The sequence below is a fragment of the Manis pentadactyla genome, chromosome 5 (genome assembly GCF_030020395.1).
Source record: "Manis pentadactyla isolate mManPen7 chromosome 5, mManPen7.hap1, whole genome shotgun sequence".
Classification (NCBI taxonomy): domain Eukaryota; kingdom Metazoa; phylum Chordata; class Mammalia; order Pholidota; family Manidae; genus Manis; species Manis pentadactyla.
The window spans coordinates 5,892,786-5,909,083 of record NC_080023.1 but is presented as its reverse complement, the minus strand read 5'-3'; the positions used below and the strand labels follow the sequence as shown (position 1 = coordinate 5,909,083).

General features: G+C 43.7%; 1 protein-coding gene across 2 annotated transcripts in view; it reads left to right on the top strand.

Annotated features, from left to right (window-relative positions):
- The window catches only part of STK32B (serine/threonine kinase 32B), a 298,005-nt gene that overhangs the window by 182,254 nt on the left and 99,453 nt on the right, over positions 1–16,298 (top strand). For both annotated transcript variants that reach the window (XM_036921132.2, XM_036921133.2), the window contains exon 4: positions 11,924–12,097. In XM_036921132.2, the coding sequence (XP_036777027.1) occupies positions 11,924–12,097 (174 nt within the window). The remainder of the gene's footprint in view (positions 1–11,923; positions 12,098–16,298) is intronic.

Sequence of the window (16,298 nt, the reverse complement as noted above, 5' to 3'; positions counted from 1 at the left end):
GTCTATCTTGTTGTATGTAGCAGTAGTTTCATTGTATATATATACACCTTTTGTATTTATGCATTCTTTTAATGGACTTTTAATTTGTTAGAATTTTAAAAAGGGACTGTTTCCCATTGTTGGCATTTACAAATACTCCTGTTGTAAACATTTTGGTGCATGTATTTTGGCAAATATAGGTCAACATTTTTGTTGACTATTTACAAAGGAATGCAATTGCTGGATCATTGGGCATGCATAGTTCAGCTTGCGTAGATACTGCCAAGTAGTTTTCCAAAGTGGTTGGACAATTTATACTCCAGTGAATAGTTATGAGAGTCAAGGTTGATCCACATCTCCAGCAATTCTTATTTCAACCACTTTGTTGAGTGTGATGAAATATCATGCTTTCATTTCATTTGTATTTCTCTGAGGCGGACCACTTCTTTCTGTATATTTATTGACCCATTGTACACCCCCCTTTTTTGAAGCACCTCTTCAAGTCTCTTATCATTTTTCTTTCAGCTTAAATGGATGAATTTAATCCAATTTTATTCATTTATGAATAGGTACATTCATATGGTTCACGGTGCAAGAAAAAAGTCTATTAAGGACTATTTTTTCATTATCTTTTCGTCCTGAAACCAGGCTATCTGGTGATCCTGCCTAGATCACAGTTGTTCGTCTTGTTAATATTAATTTCAGAGACCTTTTATGTATGAGTAAATAAGATATATAATATTTCCCCTCTTTTTACTAAATATTCTTCCACTTTTTATTCAAATGGCAAATACTAAACATTTAACTTACAATGTGTACCTAACATTGTTGTGCATAATGTGCATATCACTTTTTTGGTAACAGATTCATTGAGATACACATTCATATGCCATATAATTCACCCTTTTCAAAAAAACAACTCAGTGGTTTTTAATATATTCACAGAATTGTTAAACCATCAACCACTATATAATTTTAGACATTTTCATTTCCCCTAAAAGAAATCCCATACTTATTAGCCATCACTCCTTATGCCCTGCACCCCCAGACCCTAGAAACCACTAATCTACCTTTGGTCTCTATGGACTTGCTTACTCCATATAAATGGTATCATACAATATGGGGCTTTTGTGAATACTTTCTTTCATTTAGAATAATGTTTTCAAGATTCACCCCTATTGTGCCATGTATTAGTCCTTCATTCCTTTCTATGGCTGATTAAACTTCCATTTTATTTATCTGTTCATCCATTGATGGACATTTTCATTGCTTCAACTTTTGCCTATGATGAATATTACTACTATGAATATTGTATACAAGTTTCTATGTGGACATATGTTTTCAGTGCTTTTGGGTATTTATAGCTAGGAGTAGAAGTGCGAGTCACATGGTAGCCCTTTGTTTAACATTTTGAAGAAATGGTAGACTGTTTTTCACAATGGCTACACTATTTTGTATTCCCTGCAGAGGTGAATGGTTTTCCTAATCCTTGTCGACTCATGCTATTGTCCATCTTGATCTTTTTAGCCATCCTAACAAGTAAAATGATGTCTTGTGATTTTTTATTTAAATGTCCCTAATGACTAATGATGCTGAACATTATTTCTTGTACTAATTGGCCATTTGTACATTGTTTTGGAGAAATATCTATTCAAATCTTTTACACATCTTTAAATTTTTTTTTTAATTGTTGAATTGTGAGAATTCCTTATTCTGAATAAATGTCCTTTATGAAATATATGATTTTCAAATAATTTCTATTCTGTGGGCTGTTTTTTCAGTTTTTTGATAGGGTGCTCTGAAGCACAGAAGTTTTTAATTTTGATGACATCCAATTTATCAATTTTTTTCTTTTGTTACTTGTGCTTTTGGTGTCATACCGAAGAAATCATTGCCTAATCCAGTGATCAGGTTATGAAGATCTACACCTGATTTTTTTGTTGTAAGTTTTAGAGTTTTGGCTTTTTATTTAGGTCTCTGATCTATTTGGAGTAAACTTTCATGTCTGACAACAGGTAAGGTTTCAGCTTCATTCTTTTGCTTGTGGATACTCTGTTCTTCCAGTACCATATGTTAAAAAGACACTTCATTTACCTATTGAATTATCTTAGATTTCTTGTCAAAATCAATTGATCATAAATGTAAAGGTTTATTTCTGGTCTCTCAGTTCTGTCCCATTTATCTGTATGTCAGTCTTTATGCCATTACTGCATTGTCTTGGTTACTGTAGCTTTGTAATAAGTTTGAAATCGTTAGGGTAAGTCCATTAACTTGGTTCTTTTTAAAGATTGTTGTGGTTCTTATGTGTTTCTTATGTTACCATGTGAATTTGTAGTATAGCTTGAAGTCAGACAGCACGACACCCCCAGTTTTGTTCTTCTTCCTCAAGATTGCTTTAGCTATTTGGGGTCTTTTGTGGTTCCAAATAAATTTTAGGATTATTTGCTGTGTAGTTCATTGAAAAATGCCATTAATATTTTGATAGGGATTGCATTGAATCTGTAAATTGTTTGGGGCAGGATTAATTCTTCCTATCCATGAGTATGGAATAGATTTCCATTTATTTATGTCTTCTTCAGTTTTTTTTCATCAGACTTATACTTTTCAGTGTACAGGTCTTTCAATTCCTAGGTTAGGTTTATTACTAGATATTTTATTCCTTTTGATGCAGTTATAAATGGAGTTGTTTTCCTGATTTCTCTTTCTGCTGATTTGTTGTTAGTATATAGGAAAGCAACAGATTTCTATATATTGATTTTGGATCCTGTGACTTTAGTTAATCCACTTATTAGTTCTAATAGTTGTTTGTTGGAATCTTTAGGTTTTTCTATGTATAGTATCATGTCATCTGCAAATAGTGACAGTTTCACTTCTTCTTACCAATTTGAATGCTTTTTCTCTCTTTATCTTGTCTGATTGCTGTGGCTATGACTTCCAGCAATATGGTGAATAAAAATGGTAAGAGTGAACATCCTTGTCTTGTTCCTGATCTTAGAGGAAGAACTTACAGCATTTTGCCATTGAGTATGATGTTAGCTGTGGGTTTGTCATATATCGCCTTATTATGTTAAGGTATGTTCCTTCTATACCCATTTTGTTGCGAGTTTTTATCAGGAGTGGATGTTGAATTTTATCAAATGCTTTTTCAGCATCTGTTGAGATGAACATACAGTTTTTATCCCTCCTTTTGTTAAGGTGGTTTATCACATTGACTGACTTATGAATACTGCACCATCCTTGCATCCCTGGTATAAATCCCACTTGGTCATGATGGGTGATCGTTTTGATGTATTTTTTAAATTTAGTTTGTTAATATTTTGTTGAGGATTTTTGGATCTATGTTCATTGGATATATTGGTCCGTAATTTTCTTTTTTAGTTTTGTCTTTTGTGTGGTTTGGAAATTAAACAAAAACTTCTGATAATCCTTGGGTCAAAGGAGAAGCTTCATATGAAATACAAATACACATAAGTGAATGAAAATGAAAACACAACATCAGCAGAATTTGTAAGATTCAGCTAAAGCAGGTCTGAGAGGGAAGTTTATAGCTCTAAATACTTACATTAGAAAAGAGGAAAGGTCTAAAATTAGTAATCTAGTTTTGATCTCAAAAAGCTAGAAAAAAGAGAAAAACAAACCCAACGCAAGCAGAAAGAAATAAAAAAGAGCAGAATCAATGAAATTGAAAATAGGAAAGCAATAGAAAAAAAATCAATAAAATAATAAGCTGGTTTTTCAAGAAAAGTTTAAGAGATTGGTAAGCCTCTGACAAGATTGACAAATAAAAGCTAAACAAAGATACAAATCATGAATATCAGGAATATCACACAGGCTATCACTACAGAGCCTATAGGCATAAAGAGGATAATAAGGAAATACTGTGAACAATGCTATACTCATAAATTTGACAACTGTGAAGAAATGGACCAGTTCCTCAAACCCCACAGACTATCAAAACTGAACCAAGAAAATACTAACCTAATCATTCTGTAGCTATTAAATAAGCTGAATTAATAATTTTAAAGCTCCTGAAAATGAAATGCCATGCTCAGATGGTTTCATTTAACACCAATTTTTATACAGTGTCCTCCAGAAAACAGAAGAAAATACTTCTCAATTCATTTTATGAAATGTGTGTTACCCTGACACCAAAAGCAGATAAAGATAGTACAATGAAAGATAACTGCAGACCAATAGCTCTCATGCATATAAATGTGCTTAGGAAGAACTCTGCAAGGAAAAATTACCATATTTCCTTCCCATTCTTTTACTCAATGCCCTGTTTTAAAGAATGCAAGTTATACATTTCTTTTGGAATTTAGCCCAAGGGGAGAGGTTAGGCTCCCTCTCATTTAATCAGAGAACCAGGCCTGTTTTGTGCATTTTGCATTGCCCTTTGCTGGCTTTGCACTGAGGAGGAGGCCAGAGCTATCTATGCTCACAGTTTGTCCATGTGAACAAACAGTGCATTTGCCTCTGCCTTGTTCCACATTTTTCCTCTCCATCTCTTCCATCAATCTTACTGTGCTAGCCTCTGCAAAACCTTTAGAAGCATGCAGGATGTAAATTAAATAAAATCATTAAGCCACAGGAACAACCTTCCACATTTACAGAGATAGATGGCACTCTCTGGTCTGCAGAGCCCCGCTGTGTAGCAGGCAGGTGGTGGGGGCTTTGAACTTGCAGTTTACTTTTGCATCATCCGACCATCTCTCCTGCCCCAAACTCCTTGACCTTGGGAGCCAAATGGCATTTGAGAGCCCCCCTTGCTGTTGCTTGGCCTGCAGGAGGCAGATGGAAGCGAACCAGCAGTGTGTGACTTCCTGGGAAGGAGATAGGCTCAGAGTCAGCCTGGAGAACGAGGGCCATGATGGCTTGAGGACTCTTGCGGCTCAAGTCAAATTTTTTTTTTAATCTTATTATTGTGAATATGATTAAAGACTTACATGTATCCAGCACAGTTCAGGTTTGATAAGATCTTTTTATTTGTACAGTATGAGCTGACAGAAGGCCAGGCATCCCATTATTGGATTTCTGTAGCCCTAGAGGGTATTTTTAGTTTCTCTTTTGCTGGATGTTAAACCTCTGAGAATTGCAGGAAGTGAGCATTGTGGACAGGCCCACCCCTCTGTCCCTCTGTTCCTCCTCAGAGACCGGATTGAACAGAAAATGGTCAGAGGCAACACGTGGCTGCTAGTTCCTGCAGGTGCCAGACATTAAGGACACAGGAGATGAGTGCTGGACGCACATGGCTTGTCCTGGCCACAGGGCCTTCTGGAACGACTAACCTGAGGAGTCTGTCTGGGCACTTGGCTCCTTTTGCCTCAGGAAAGGGAGTGGAGAAGGCATGTGTCTCAAATGGTCGGGTGGCCTTGTGCTGCTAGAAGACCAGGAAAGGTTCAGGATTTCCTGCAGAAGGCTCCCGTTCCTCTCCGTACCGCCCCACCATGGACAGCGCACATGGTTGGTGAAAAGTGTCCCGGGTCCAGGGGCAGGGCAAGGTGAGATGGGAAGGGCCAGCTGGAGGAAGTGTCCTAACTTGGGTTTTCCCACTGGACGCACCACCTCTGACTTGTGTCCATGTGTATTTTTGTGCATGGCTAACGTGGCTGCCCCTTAGTCCGTGCGTCTTCCGAGGCTGGTGGTGGAGAACACGACATGCCTTTGAAGGAGGAGTCTGATCCAGTGACCAAGAACAAGTCGACCTGTCTTGGCCTCGGTTTACTCCACTGGAAAAATGAGGGGGTTAATGCCCGCCTCCCAGGCTTAAACAGAATTAAGTGTTGAGGGATGATGGGTGGTCTATGAACAGTACCCCTCTTTCCAACTTGAGTTTGGAACCAGTTGAAAGACAGACATGGAGTCAGACAGAAGGAGGTAAAATAGCAGCTTTGTTGCTGACACATCTGATTGAAGAACTTGGCTTTAATCTGCATCCAAAAGAGCTTGCTAGCATTTTAGCTCTGAAGTGGAATCACTCCAAGGATATGGAGAATCCTTGCAAGCTCCCTCTTGCCAGCCAGGCCCCCAGTTTCTGTGACAAGGGAGGCTCCTGTAAGCAGTGACGTAAATAACATGCAGAGCCCAGTACCCTACAGAACTGTTCTTCCCATCAGCCCCCCACGTACCGTCTTTCTGCTCTACCTTCCGTCTGCCCCCCACCTCCTATAGTTGGCATAACTGACAGACTAACATGCCACACAGACTCTGTGTACTTTGGGTGTTGGTGACCCATTCATTCTTGAGTGCAGCCACATGCTAAATGCAGCAGGATGACACTAAGCCAGCCTGATCCCCATGCACAGAGTTTGCTGGCTGGTGGGGAGAAGAGACCAGAGACGGATGGTCCCCACAGGCAGGAGTTCTAGACTCTGGAGATGGATTACCTTGTTTCAACTCCCAGCTCTGCCACTTCCTGGCTGTGTCCCCTGGGATGTGTTCCTTCACCTTGTTCTCAGTGTCCAGATCTGCCAAAGGCAGCGCGTGGTAACACCTGCCTCAAATGGCTTTGCAAGAAGGAAATCAATTAATACACATGAGGTACTTGGAAGAGAACCTGGCACATGGTGGGCACCGTACCAGTGTTAACCGTTACATGGCACAGGAAGCTAAATGATGCCAGTGCAGTCTTCCAGGGTTAGGGAAAGCCCCTAAAAGAGGGAGCATCGATCCAAACCAGGTTTCTCAACGGTGGCACTAAGGACATATGGGGTCAAGCATTCTTGTCGTGGGGGCTGTTCTGTGGTTTGTAGGATGTGTGGCAGTATTCCTGGTCTCTACCTACCATGGGCAGTAGTGGCCCTCCCAGCTGAGACAGCCAGAGGTGTCCCCAGACACCTAGAGAAGCAGTTGCCCCGGTTGGACACCACTACCAAACACCGAGGAGGGGATGGTGGAGGAGAGTAGAGAGGTGGGAGCACAGGACATCATGAGTGAGTGGCTGGTGGTGAGAGGGGCAACACGGTCTCCTGGGGAATGTAGGTCCATGGCCTTGGGTAAAAAAATGCATCTTCAGCAAAGGACCACCCAGGGGACTTGTCAAGGCACATGACCCAAAACCCCCGCCCTTATGGTCATCCCAAACTCAAGTGAACTATCTAGGCAGCCCTTCCCACTAAAGTCGAGCCTCTGTCACAGGGCAGGAGGCGGGGTAGAAGCCCGAGTATGTGCGCGTGTGCACATGAGCTCGCACGGGTGAAGCAGCCCCTGGGGGCATTTGCCCGTGTCCTCTAAATTTAGCCTCTCAATAAGCAAGCTCGTCCATGGGCATGATACCCGACTGCTTTGCTTCTGCTCCATGTAGCCCTGCCTTTACGGAACAGGACTGTGGTGCCGTCGGTCTCCCTTGAGAAACATCACACCCCAAAATCCCTGTAGATCATTGCTCACTGCATTATACGATGTCGTCTTTATAAGAACCCAGGGCAAGAAATTTCCCTCTGGCTTCGGTACCCAAAACAGTCATGCTTTTCCTAAAAAAATGTTTCCCCACGTTGTCCCTGAATCATGAGGCTGATCATGTTTCTTCCTTTGCTCTGCTGGTTGCTGGGAAAGTTAGAGACACATTAATGGCCTGTTTCAGGCAAACATGCAAGATCTTTAGGTGTGAATAAGGATATTTTTGACTGCTTCCATTTTCTTGAATTCCTTTTTTTATTCTTTCACCTGATCTATGGCTTATTTATTTTTAACTTCACTATATGTATTTTGCAAATCACTTTTAATCCTTTTTGGAGTAAGGTTGGAAATTAATAATTTTTTAAACAAGCAAACCATTGGGATCTTCGTGTTGTCTGTGTCAACGTCCAGGCCAAGATCGATGCCCTCCGAGTTGCCCTCCATCTCTGATCAGCACAGAGAGCCTAATTACCCAGATTTCCCCGTAGGTCATCTTTACTGTTAGAGAATGTGTGTTTCTCATTTGTGATCCCCATCATTTCCATGACAATGTGTGGCATTATCAGGAGAACATAATTAGAATTCTAGTCCAAGAAGCAGCGAAAGGGACAATGGTACAAAGCTATGGAATAGCATGAAACTGCAGAGAGATAGATGAAAGGTCATTCTCTCTTCCCTGATTATGACACTGAGTCTCCTTGGGAATGCAGAGTCCATGGCCCAGGGCAAAAAATGGATCTGCAGCAAGAAAAAGCCGTAACCTGAGTTATTGCTTAAATTATTGTTCTCTTTGCATTTTAGATTTCCTCTTTAGAATTCATACCAGTTTGCAAGTTTCTTTCCTAAAATTCATGTTTGCCCCTCGAAAGTGTTCTGATGGAATATTGAATGCGATTCCCTTTGACATTTTAGCTGTGAATTGAGGGTGAAGAACTTGCTTGTTATTAATGTTATGTTTCAATACTCCATCAGCTATTAGAATACAAATTGAGCATCTGAAGGAGGTAAATTATAGCTGATTCCTATGGTGTCTTTTTGAGCATCTGAATCCTTCTCTCTAGTAGCAAATACGTAGAAAGATGTATTAGATGAGTCTTCCAGTTCCAAGTGGCAGAAACACAGTATTAAGAAACAAGTCAAAAAGCACAGTCGTTGCCCATGTAAACATGAGGCCCAGGGATGGCGCCCCCTTCTGTCCAGGCTGGGCAGACCACCAGCAGGGCCTCTGTGTAGCCGTCCACCCTTCTAGACTCTCGGCATTGTCACTCTACCGGTGGGTCTTATCCCCATTCTGGGCAACGGGATCCCAGGCAGCCTCTTAGTCACTCTTGGCCTAGCAAACCTGGAGAAGAGGCGCTTCAGAGTCTATATGCCAATCCCAGCGAGTGCCCCGGGGCTCCTGATGTGCCGACCCAGCAGCCAGCAGAGGTGTGCACACTTCCTCCACATCCTGGGTCATTTATTTGCTCACCTCTTTGTTGACAGGAAGGAATGAGAATTATCAAGAATCATCGGCCAACACCAGTGGGAACACCTTAGGTGAGGAGGGAGAATCCCAAATGATTCCAAAGTTGGGGAAAGGAGGGCATTATGAGAGCAGACTTTCTACAAGCAAACGAAGCCTCTCGTAAACTCTCAAACATAGACCCTTCACACCAGTCCAGGATTACCATGGCACTCAAACTGGGTCAGGACAACAGCCAGACAGGAAAACATGGTCTAGTGTCACTTGAAACATTATATGCAAAAATCCTAATCCTTTCGTAACTGTATGGCACCCATCAAATACCTACAGCAAATGATTTATTTAATGGTGAAAACACTTTTTTAGAATCCAGAACAAGATGAAATGGCACCACACCCTTCACAGTCAAAGTTTTATTGGAGGCCCTGGATAGGGAAGTGCAACGAGAAGAGAAATAAGCAGCATAAGGATGGAAAGAATATAAATATGGCAGGTTTTTTTTGGTAGAAGATATAATCATCATATGATAAGCCAGCCCAGACCATCAGTGGAAAAGGCATTAGAGCTGATAATGAAGAGGTCAGCCAGGCTTCTAGATTGAAGATAAGCATATTCAATTCCAGAGTCCTCTGCTACCCCAGCAATGACTAGCTGGTAAACCTTATTTTGAAAGATTATATTCACAGTAGGAATAAAAAACTGTAAATAAAACTACATATATGCCAGAACCTTAAGTAGAAAATTACATTGACTTCACTGGCAAACGTGAAGGGAGATCAGAGTAGACAGACGTTTCATGTTAGTGGACAGGTTGGAAAGGTTCAACACTGTAAGAATGCTAGTTTCCTCTAATGTGTACGTTCAGTATTATTCCCACCAAAGTCAAGCAGGGCTTCTCAAGAACTGGATACATTTATTCTAAAATCTGCATGGAAGAGGAATGGCTAACCTGCACGAGGGGCCGGGACCATGAAAGGCAAGGCAGAAGAACTCTGTGAATATGGACCGCTAAGGCTGCAGTTAGGTGCCTGTGGCTCGTGTGTCAGGAGCCCCCTGGTCTGCTTTTCCGTCCATGTGAACACTAGTCAGATGGGGCACGCGGGAGCAGCTGTGTCTGGGCAGGCCCGTGCCTGCAGCCTGGGAGCCTAGCTGATAGGCTCCTGGGCAGGGTTCAGATTTTACCATCTTTGTTGACACCCAAGTACTCCTGCAGTGCATCAGGGGGCAGAGGTCATGACCAGAGTGACCAGCGTTTGCCCTAAAACAGATATAAAGTCCAGCGGTGCCCTTCAGATGGCCCTGGGTCACTCCAGGACCACCCTGTCCCTGCCTGAGAGGCAGCCACTCCACTGCCCTGAGGGGAGGCAGAAACAAGCAGGAGGAAGCCAGTCTGGGCCACCGTCCTGGGATCGTCAGTGACTATAATGCTGGAAACAGGGAATGGGGGCCACTGTCCCCAAGACCTGCAGAGTCCCTGCACATGTCCCCATGTGCCCCAGATCCAGTATACTCCTCATCTGCAAAGACATTCCCGAGTCCCACCCATCCTACCTTCTGGAGAGCTCACTTTCTCTGTCCTCAAACCCCACTGCACCCCAAGGTGACTGTTGACTTAGCCCCCCTCTCCCAGGGGACCGTGGGCTCCTGCAAGGACAATGGCCTTGTCCCTGCGTCCCCAGGACACCATTGTAGGGCAGGTGCTCCTTAAGCATCTGGTAAGCTAAAGGTTTGGGGGCACAATAAATGCCCTCCCCTGCTCACCTTGACTCTGAACAAGTGTAAACAGCAGGTGGGACACACAGGGAGAACTTGGATGCACGGGCAGCTGCTTCCTGTCTCTGGATCCCAGTCCCCGTGAAGTGGGGTTGGAGGGACTGGAGGGCATTGAGAGTTCCTTCCGGCTCCAGAATTCCCCATCCCATAAGCATGTGCCTCTGCTGCCATTGCTCTGACCAAATCATGCAGCAGCTTACCTCTCCAGAGCCACACGCCCAGGTTCCAGAAGCATCGTGTGTGCACATCACAGCCGCAGTCCAGCCGCGCGGAGGCGTGGCGCCAGGGAGAGCCGAGGAGCTGGGCTCTGGTCCCCACCCTCTCGTTGACTCAGTGAGTCCCTCTGTCCCTCTGGGCCCGTTTCCTCCTCTGGAGAGCAAGGACAGTGGCCTAGCGGAGCCGGGTCTAGTACCTGAGGAGCCGAGACAAAGGTCTAAGCTTCCGTAATAACATCCTGTCATTGTGATGACACCTCAAAGTTCTCTATGGAATGTGACATTTTAAGAGTTCGTCGTTCCACTTCCCCGTTGTTTAACACCCTTCTGAGATTTTATATATTGGCTCTTCAGTCCTTCAGAAGCCTAAATGCAGTGAAAAAATGAATTCAGTACTGGGTCAGTTCTCTATGACTGGGAAAAAACATATACTTCAAAACCTAGTGGCTTAAAACACAGCTATTTTATCATCTCGCGTTCTGTGTTGACAGCTTTGCTGGGCAGTTCTGCTCCCCGTGAGGTCAGCTGCCATGGCAGTGGATTTCCAGACACCCGAGGGGGCTCACTGCATGGCTGCCAGTCACTGGCTACTCCGGGGGCTCCAGACCAGAGCACCTGCCTCTTGTCTCATGGCCCCTCCGTGGCTTGGGCCCCGGCCAGGTTCCCAGAGGCAGTTTACTAAGTAGGCACTGCCAGTCCCCTTAAGGCCTGGGCTTGGACTTGCCGCTACACCGCTGCATTCAAGGGCTGCAGACGCAAGCTCCACGGGAGGGATGGCATGGTTGGGGGCCAGGTCAGAGGAATTGTGGCAGAAGGGAGACACATCTTTGGGGACCAGCACCTGTAAGTCCCGAAAACATCTAATTGAAATGCATACCAAAGACTAAGTAATATGTTGGAATTTAGTATCTGTTAAAATGCCTTTTGTCTGCCAGAGCCTGGGGACCAGTGCCCTGCCGAGGGTGCCTTGTGACTTAGGGTAACATCAGCACCTCTCTCTGGGCCTCAGTTTTCTGTTCTGTAAACTGGGGGCCTTGGTCTTGAGGACATTAGATCTCTGTCCCTGAGCTTTTCTGTCCCTTGGTGGTCCTAGGTACTCCTTCCAGGACGAGGAGGACATGTTCATGGTGGTGGACCTGCTGCTGGGCGGGGACCTGCGCTACCACCTGCAGCAGAACGTGCAATTCACGGAGGCGGCTGTGAAGCTGTACATCTGTGAGCTGGCCCTGGCCCTGGAGTACCTGCAGAGGTACCACATCATCCACAGGTAACCAGGCGGCGGCGGGGGCCCAGGGGCGGGGGCGGGGCGGAGAGTGTGACAGGCGCCGTCCGCAGCAGCGGGCAAGGGTTTGCTCGCCACATTCTGCACCTGTGACCATGCGGAGGTGAAAAAGAGCGGAGCAGAGGCACCGCTGCGTTTACATGCTGTGCAGACAGCCTGCCCCCTGGCGCTCTCCCACTGCCCGTGTGCCCCGCTGCTTAGAGACGCGCCTCGGGTTGGCCTTTGCGTCTCTGTTCCAGTGCGTCTTTGCGGGACTAGGACAGCTGTTTCTCCAGGTCATAGTAGCATTGGTTAGGGGTGTGAGGGATTCCACTCTCTTCCTTTCTGTGCTTTGAAATCGGTGCTGTGCATCCTGGAGGATTTCTTCCTCTCGGGAAGCGTCGGTGCTGGCTCGAGGCTTTGGCTGTAGGTGCTGAGTTTCTGCTACCTCCTCAGGGCCCTTGCTTCTCCCGGCCCGGGCACAGCACCGCCATGTCCAGGCAGCTGAGAGGCTTTGGAAATCAGTGGTGGCATTCACAGCCTTCTCGTTCTCCACAGAGGAGGGGCTGGTGTGAATGGCCCAGGGTTGTTCACCCAGGGTCTTGCACTGTGCTTAGCTGATCTGCTAACTTATACAATTTTGGAAGACTTGGGAAAGACTGGGACTTGAACTTCTAGGTAAACATGGTAGATAATCATGCACGCACACACACACACACACACACACACACACACACACACACACACACACACACCCCTGCATTTTCTCCCTCTGAAACTCCAATGAAAATGACAGTAAGGAATATTAGAAAAATGATAAATTCACAAAGATGGGGAAAACTGAAGAGGGGACAACATAACATCAGGGAAAAATGGAAAGACACAGAGTGAGTGGGACACAACTCAGTGCACTAGAAACTGAATTCCAAGTTATCACTGGGGGAAAATCAAGAACTGATAGACACTGAAGAATCTTTCAAAGGCTGAGGAATTGACAGCAGTCAGTATCTATGGAAAAAAAGGGCAGAGGTTAAAAAAAAGATGCTAAAATAAGGTAAATTGTTTGAAAGCCTTTCAAGGAGTCTTGAGAACCCCAGATCCATGTACCCATTCTGAATAACTGGATGGCTGCCTCTTCCTTGTCCAAGCAGAGTACTGAAGGCTTATTCCCTAAAGAGTAAAGCAGAAGAGTGTTTGCACCAGGACACAAAGCCTGCTTGAATTGTGATACTGTCCTGACAATGGCAAGTCTAACTAAACATACACATAACAGATGCTGAAATCACACTACCTACCCCATTCTTGCTGGACTCAGAGAATGTTATCTCTAGGTCTTCATCCTCCCAGTAGGACACCCGGGGATTTCAGTGGGAATGTGACTGAGCCAAGAGGAAGGAGATGATGCACCACAGGTTCCCCATGACTCCACAGAATGTACTTCACAGTGAACCAGCCATATTTCCTTGATATAAGCTGCCAACTAGGTGAATGACAACCAAGGATTGTCAGACGTCCAGAAATCTAACATGAACCTTGAAATCCAAATAGCCAGATGGGAAAAGAAAAGAAGTCTGGACTAAACAGAGACTCTACAAGAAGAAAAAGATATCAAAAATAACTATCAGTGTTTTCAAAGGGATAAGATTTTTGCAATTGTAAAAATAGAAACACCATATTAATTGGAAATTCAGAAAATAAACATCAGAGCTCTTATAAATTAAAAATATGAAAGGTCAAATGAAAACTCAAAACATGTTGGAAGTAAGTGAACATATCCTTTATACAGTAGGTAAAAAAGACAAATAGAAAATGAGAGAAAATATAAGATAATTAGGGACCAGTACAATAACTTCACATCAGAAACAGAGAGAAAAACCCTAGGGGATGAAATCATCAATGAAATGATTAAAGAAAATCTCCTGGGTCTGAAATACATGAATTTACAGATTGAAGAGCCTGCCAAGAACACAGTATAATGACTAAAACAGACATATGTCAAAACAAAATCCAGGTCTGATAAGCTTCCAAAGAAGAACAAAGGTCACAAGGGCTGAGGAGGCAGAATAGTTTTGATTCTCAAATGCTAGAAGGCTATGGAGACATGCTAATCAATCAGGTATAAGGGTGTGTGTTCTCACAAGTTCAAGGTCTCAAAAAATATACCTTAATATGCCTTTTCTCAAGTGGCTATTAGTAAAAGAGATGAACTCCACTAAAAATTTTAAATGAAGGAGGAGGAGGAAATGAGTACCAGAAAGCTGGGGCTCCAGCAGAAGAGAGACATAGGAAATCTCCAGGATTTCAGGTTCAAGGTTGTGAGTTATGCCTAAGGCATAGATCATGACCAGTTCTGATTGGAGTGGATCAAAAGCCTGGGAGAGACTTCTTCAGGAAGAGTGAGCTGAATTCTGATACATCTGGCTGCCCTGAGAGGAGATTTATTTAGTTGGTAAAGAATCTGAATTGAATAAATGAGAAATTTAGAAAAATAACTCAACAATAAGTAAAAGACAGTTATTAACCCCAAAGAACGAGAGTGTTGTACATGCCGCTGTCTGTGTATAACACAGCTTCTACCTGAATCATCTCCGTAGAGTGTGCTAAATCCTGACCACCAAACCCTGAAAATTGATCTGACCAACAACACAATAATAATGGGAGAAATGGAGGAAAGGGAAGGATGACTGTGTCTCATGGGGCTTCGGGAGGAAAGACTACTAAGTCCTCATCTTCCACAGCAGGAAGCCAACAGACAGGGCCTGAAAATGAAAAGTCAAGGAGACACATACATCTATCATTTAGAGATAAGGAGCTGAAAAAAACCAAAATTGCAACCTAAGAGAAAAACATGGATGGAGAGAGAAAAGTAGAGGGAGAAAGTGGCCGGGACTATAGCTCTGTTGTAACAAAATTTGCAGAGCTGTTTGATTCTTTGAATTAGTTGCACATATGATTTTTATACAAATAATAACACACAATGAAATGCAAAAGAAGAGGAAGAAGATGGAGTGGGAGGAAGGAGAGGAAGCAGGGCAGCATAGTAGTAGTGATATAGCAGTATTGAGTGATAGTACAGATGCATAGCAGTACGGTAGCAAAGGGACTGGTCAGTAAGACGCAGAGAGCATTTACTGAGGGCCCACTCTTCACGCACTCCCTGCTTCTCTAGCCTTTGCACCAGGCATTCTGGCTCCGAATCCGTGTTTGTAAGCAGGTGCTACCTTTGCTAAGGAAGGCCACCCCATGCCAGTAGCCTCTGTGCTCTGGCCGGGCCTCTTTGAAGGCGCTGAAAGGAGCACGCTCTTCCCCACTCTGTTAGACAAGGGCCATTCACAAATGATCACAGGCATCCCTGCCCTAGTGTGCAGTAGATGATCTCTTGGCCTAAATCCCCCCAGACACTGTGCCATGTGGGCATCGGTGAGATAGATGCCAACTTCCACAAGCAGAGCCAGGAATAGCCCAGGCAGAAAATGGAACTGTCACATAAGAACAGTGAGGTGGAAATAATTTCATTATATTTTAGCAAATGTTTTTAAACCGCTCAATGTGGGATCACCTGTCCTCAGATTCTAGATCTACCCTGGCAAAAAGGAGCTATCCAGCAATTTAGGGAAATTTTTAAAAATTTACTAAGTAATGGAATTACCTTACCATTTCTAAAGTTATAGACTTGGCAGAGATTTGCACCAGCCTTTTTTCCCTCCCATGTGGTTCAGTAAATCCCTTTTTAAGGTGTATGTGCATAGAGACTTGAAATCACATGTGTCTGCACACACTGTGCATAGGGAGATATGATGATTCTGTGCAATGTTTTGCATCAGTTCAACAGCTGAATTTATAAATCCCCCACTGAATATGTGCGACACTTTTGAGGTTATAGTTTATACAGAGAGATGAATGTTGCTTCTCTCAAGGTAGCCACACTTGAAAGTGATAGAATCTGCCCCAAATGCAAGCGTGGGTTGGACTGTCAGGAATTTTTATCTTTTGTCTAGGTAGACTTGGGCATGGCACTTAACTCCAACAACTTAAATTTTTGATCCTCAGTTTCTTACTTTGTAAAATGGGCTTGATGACAACTACATCACTGGTTGTCACACAAATTCCATGAAAAAGACAGATTTGACTCATAAAGGGTTTAACTGTGCCTGGCATCTGTTGAAAGCCTCATTCCCTTTTGCTGGAGGAATTGACTTTGAAACCA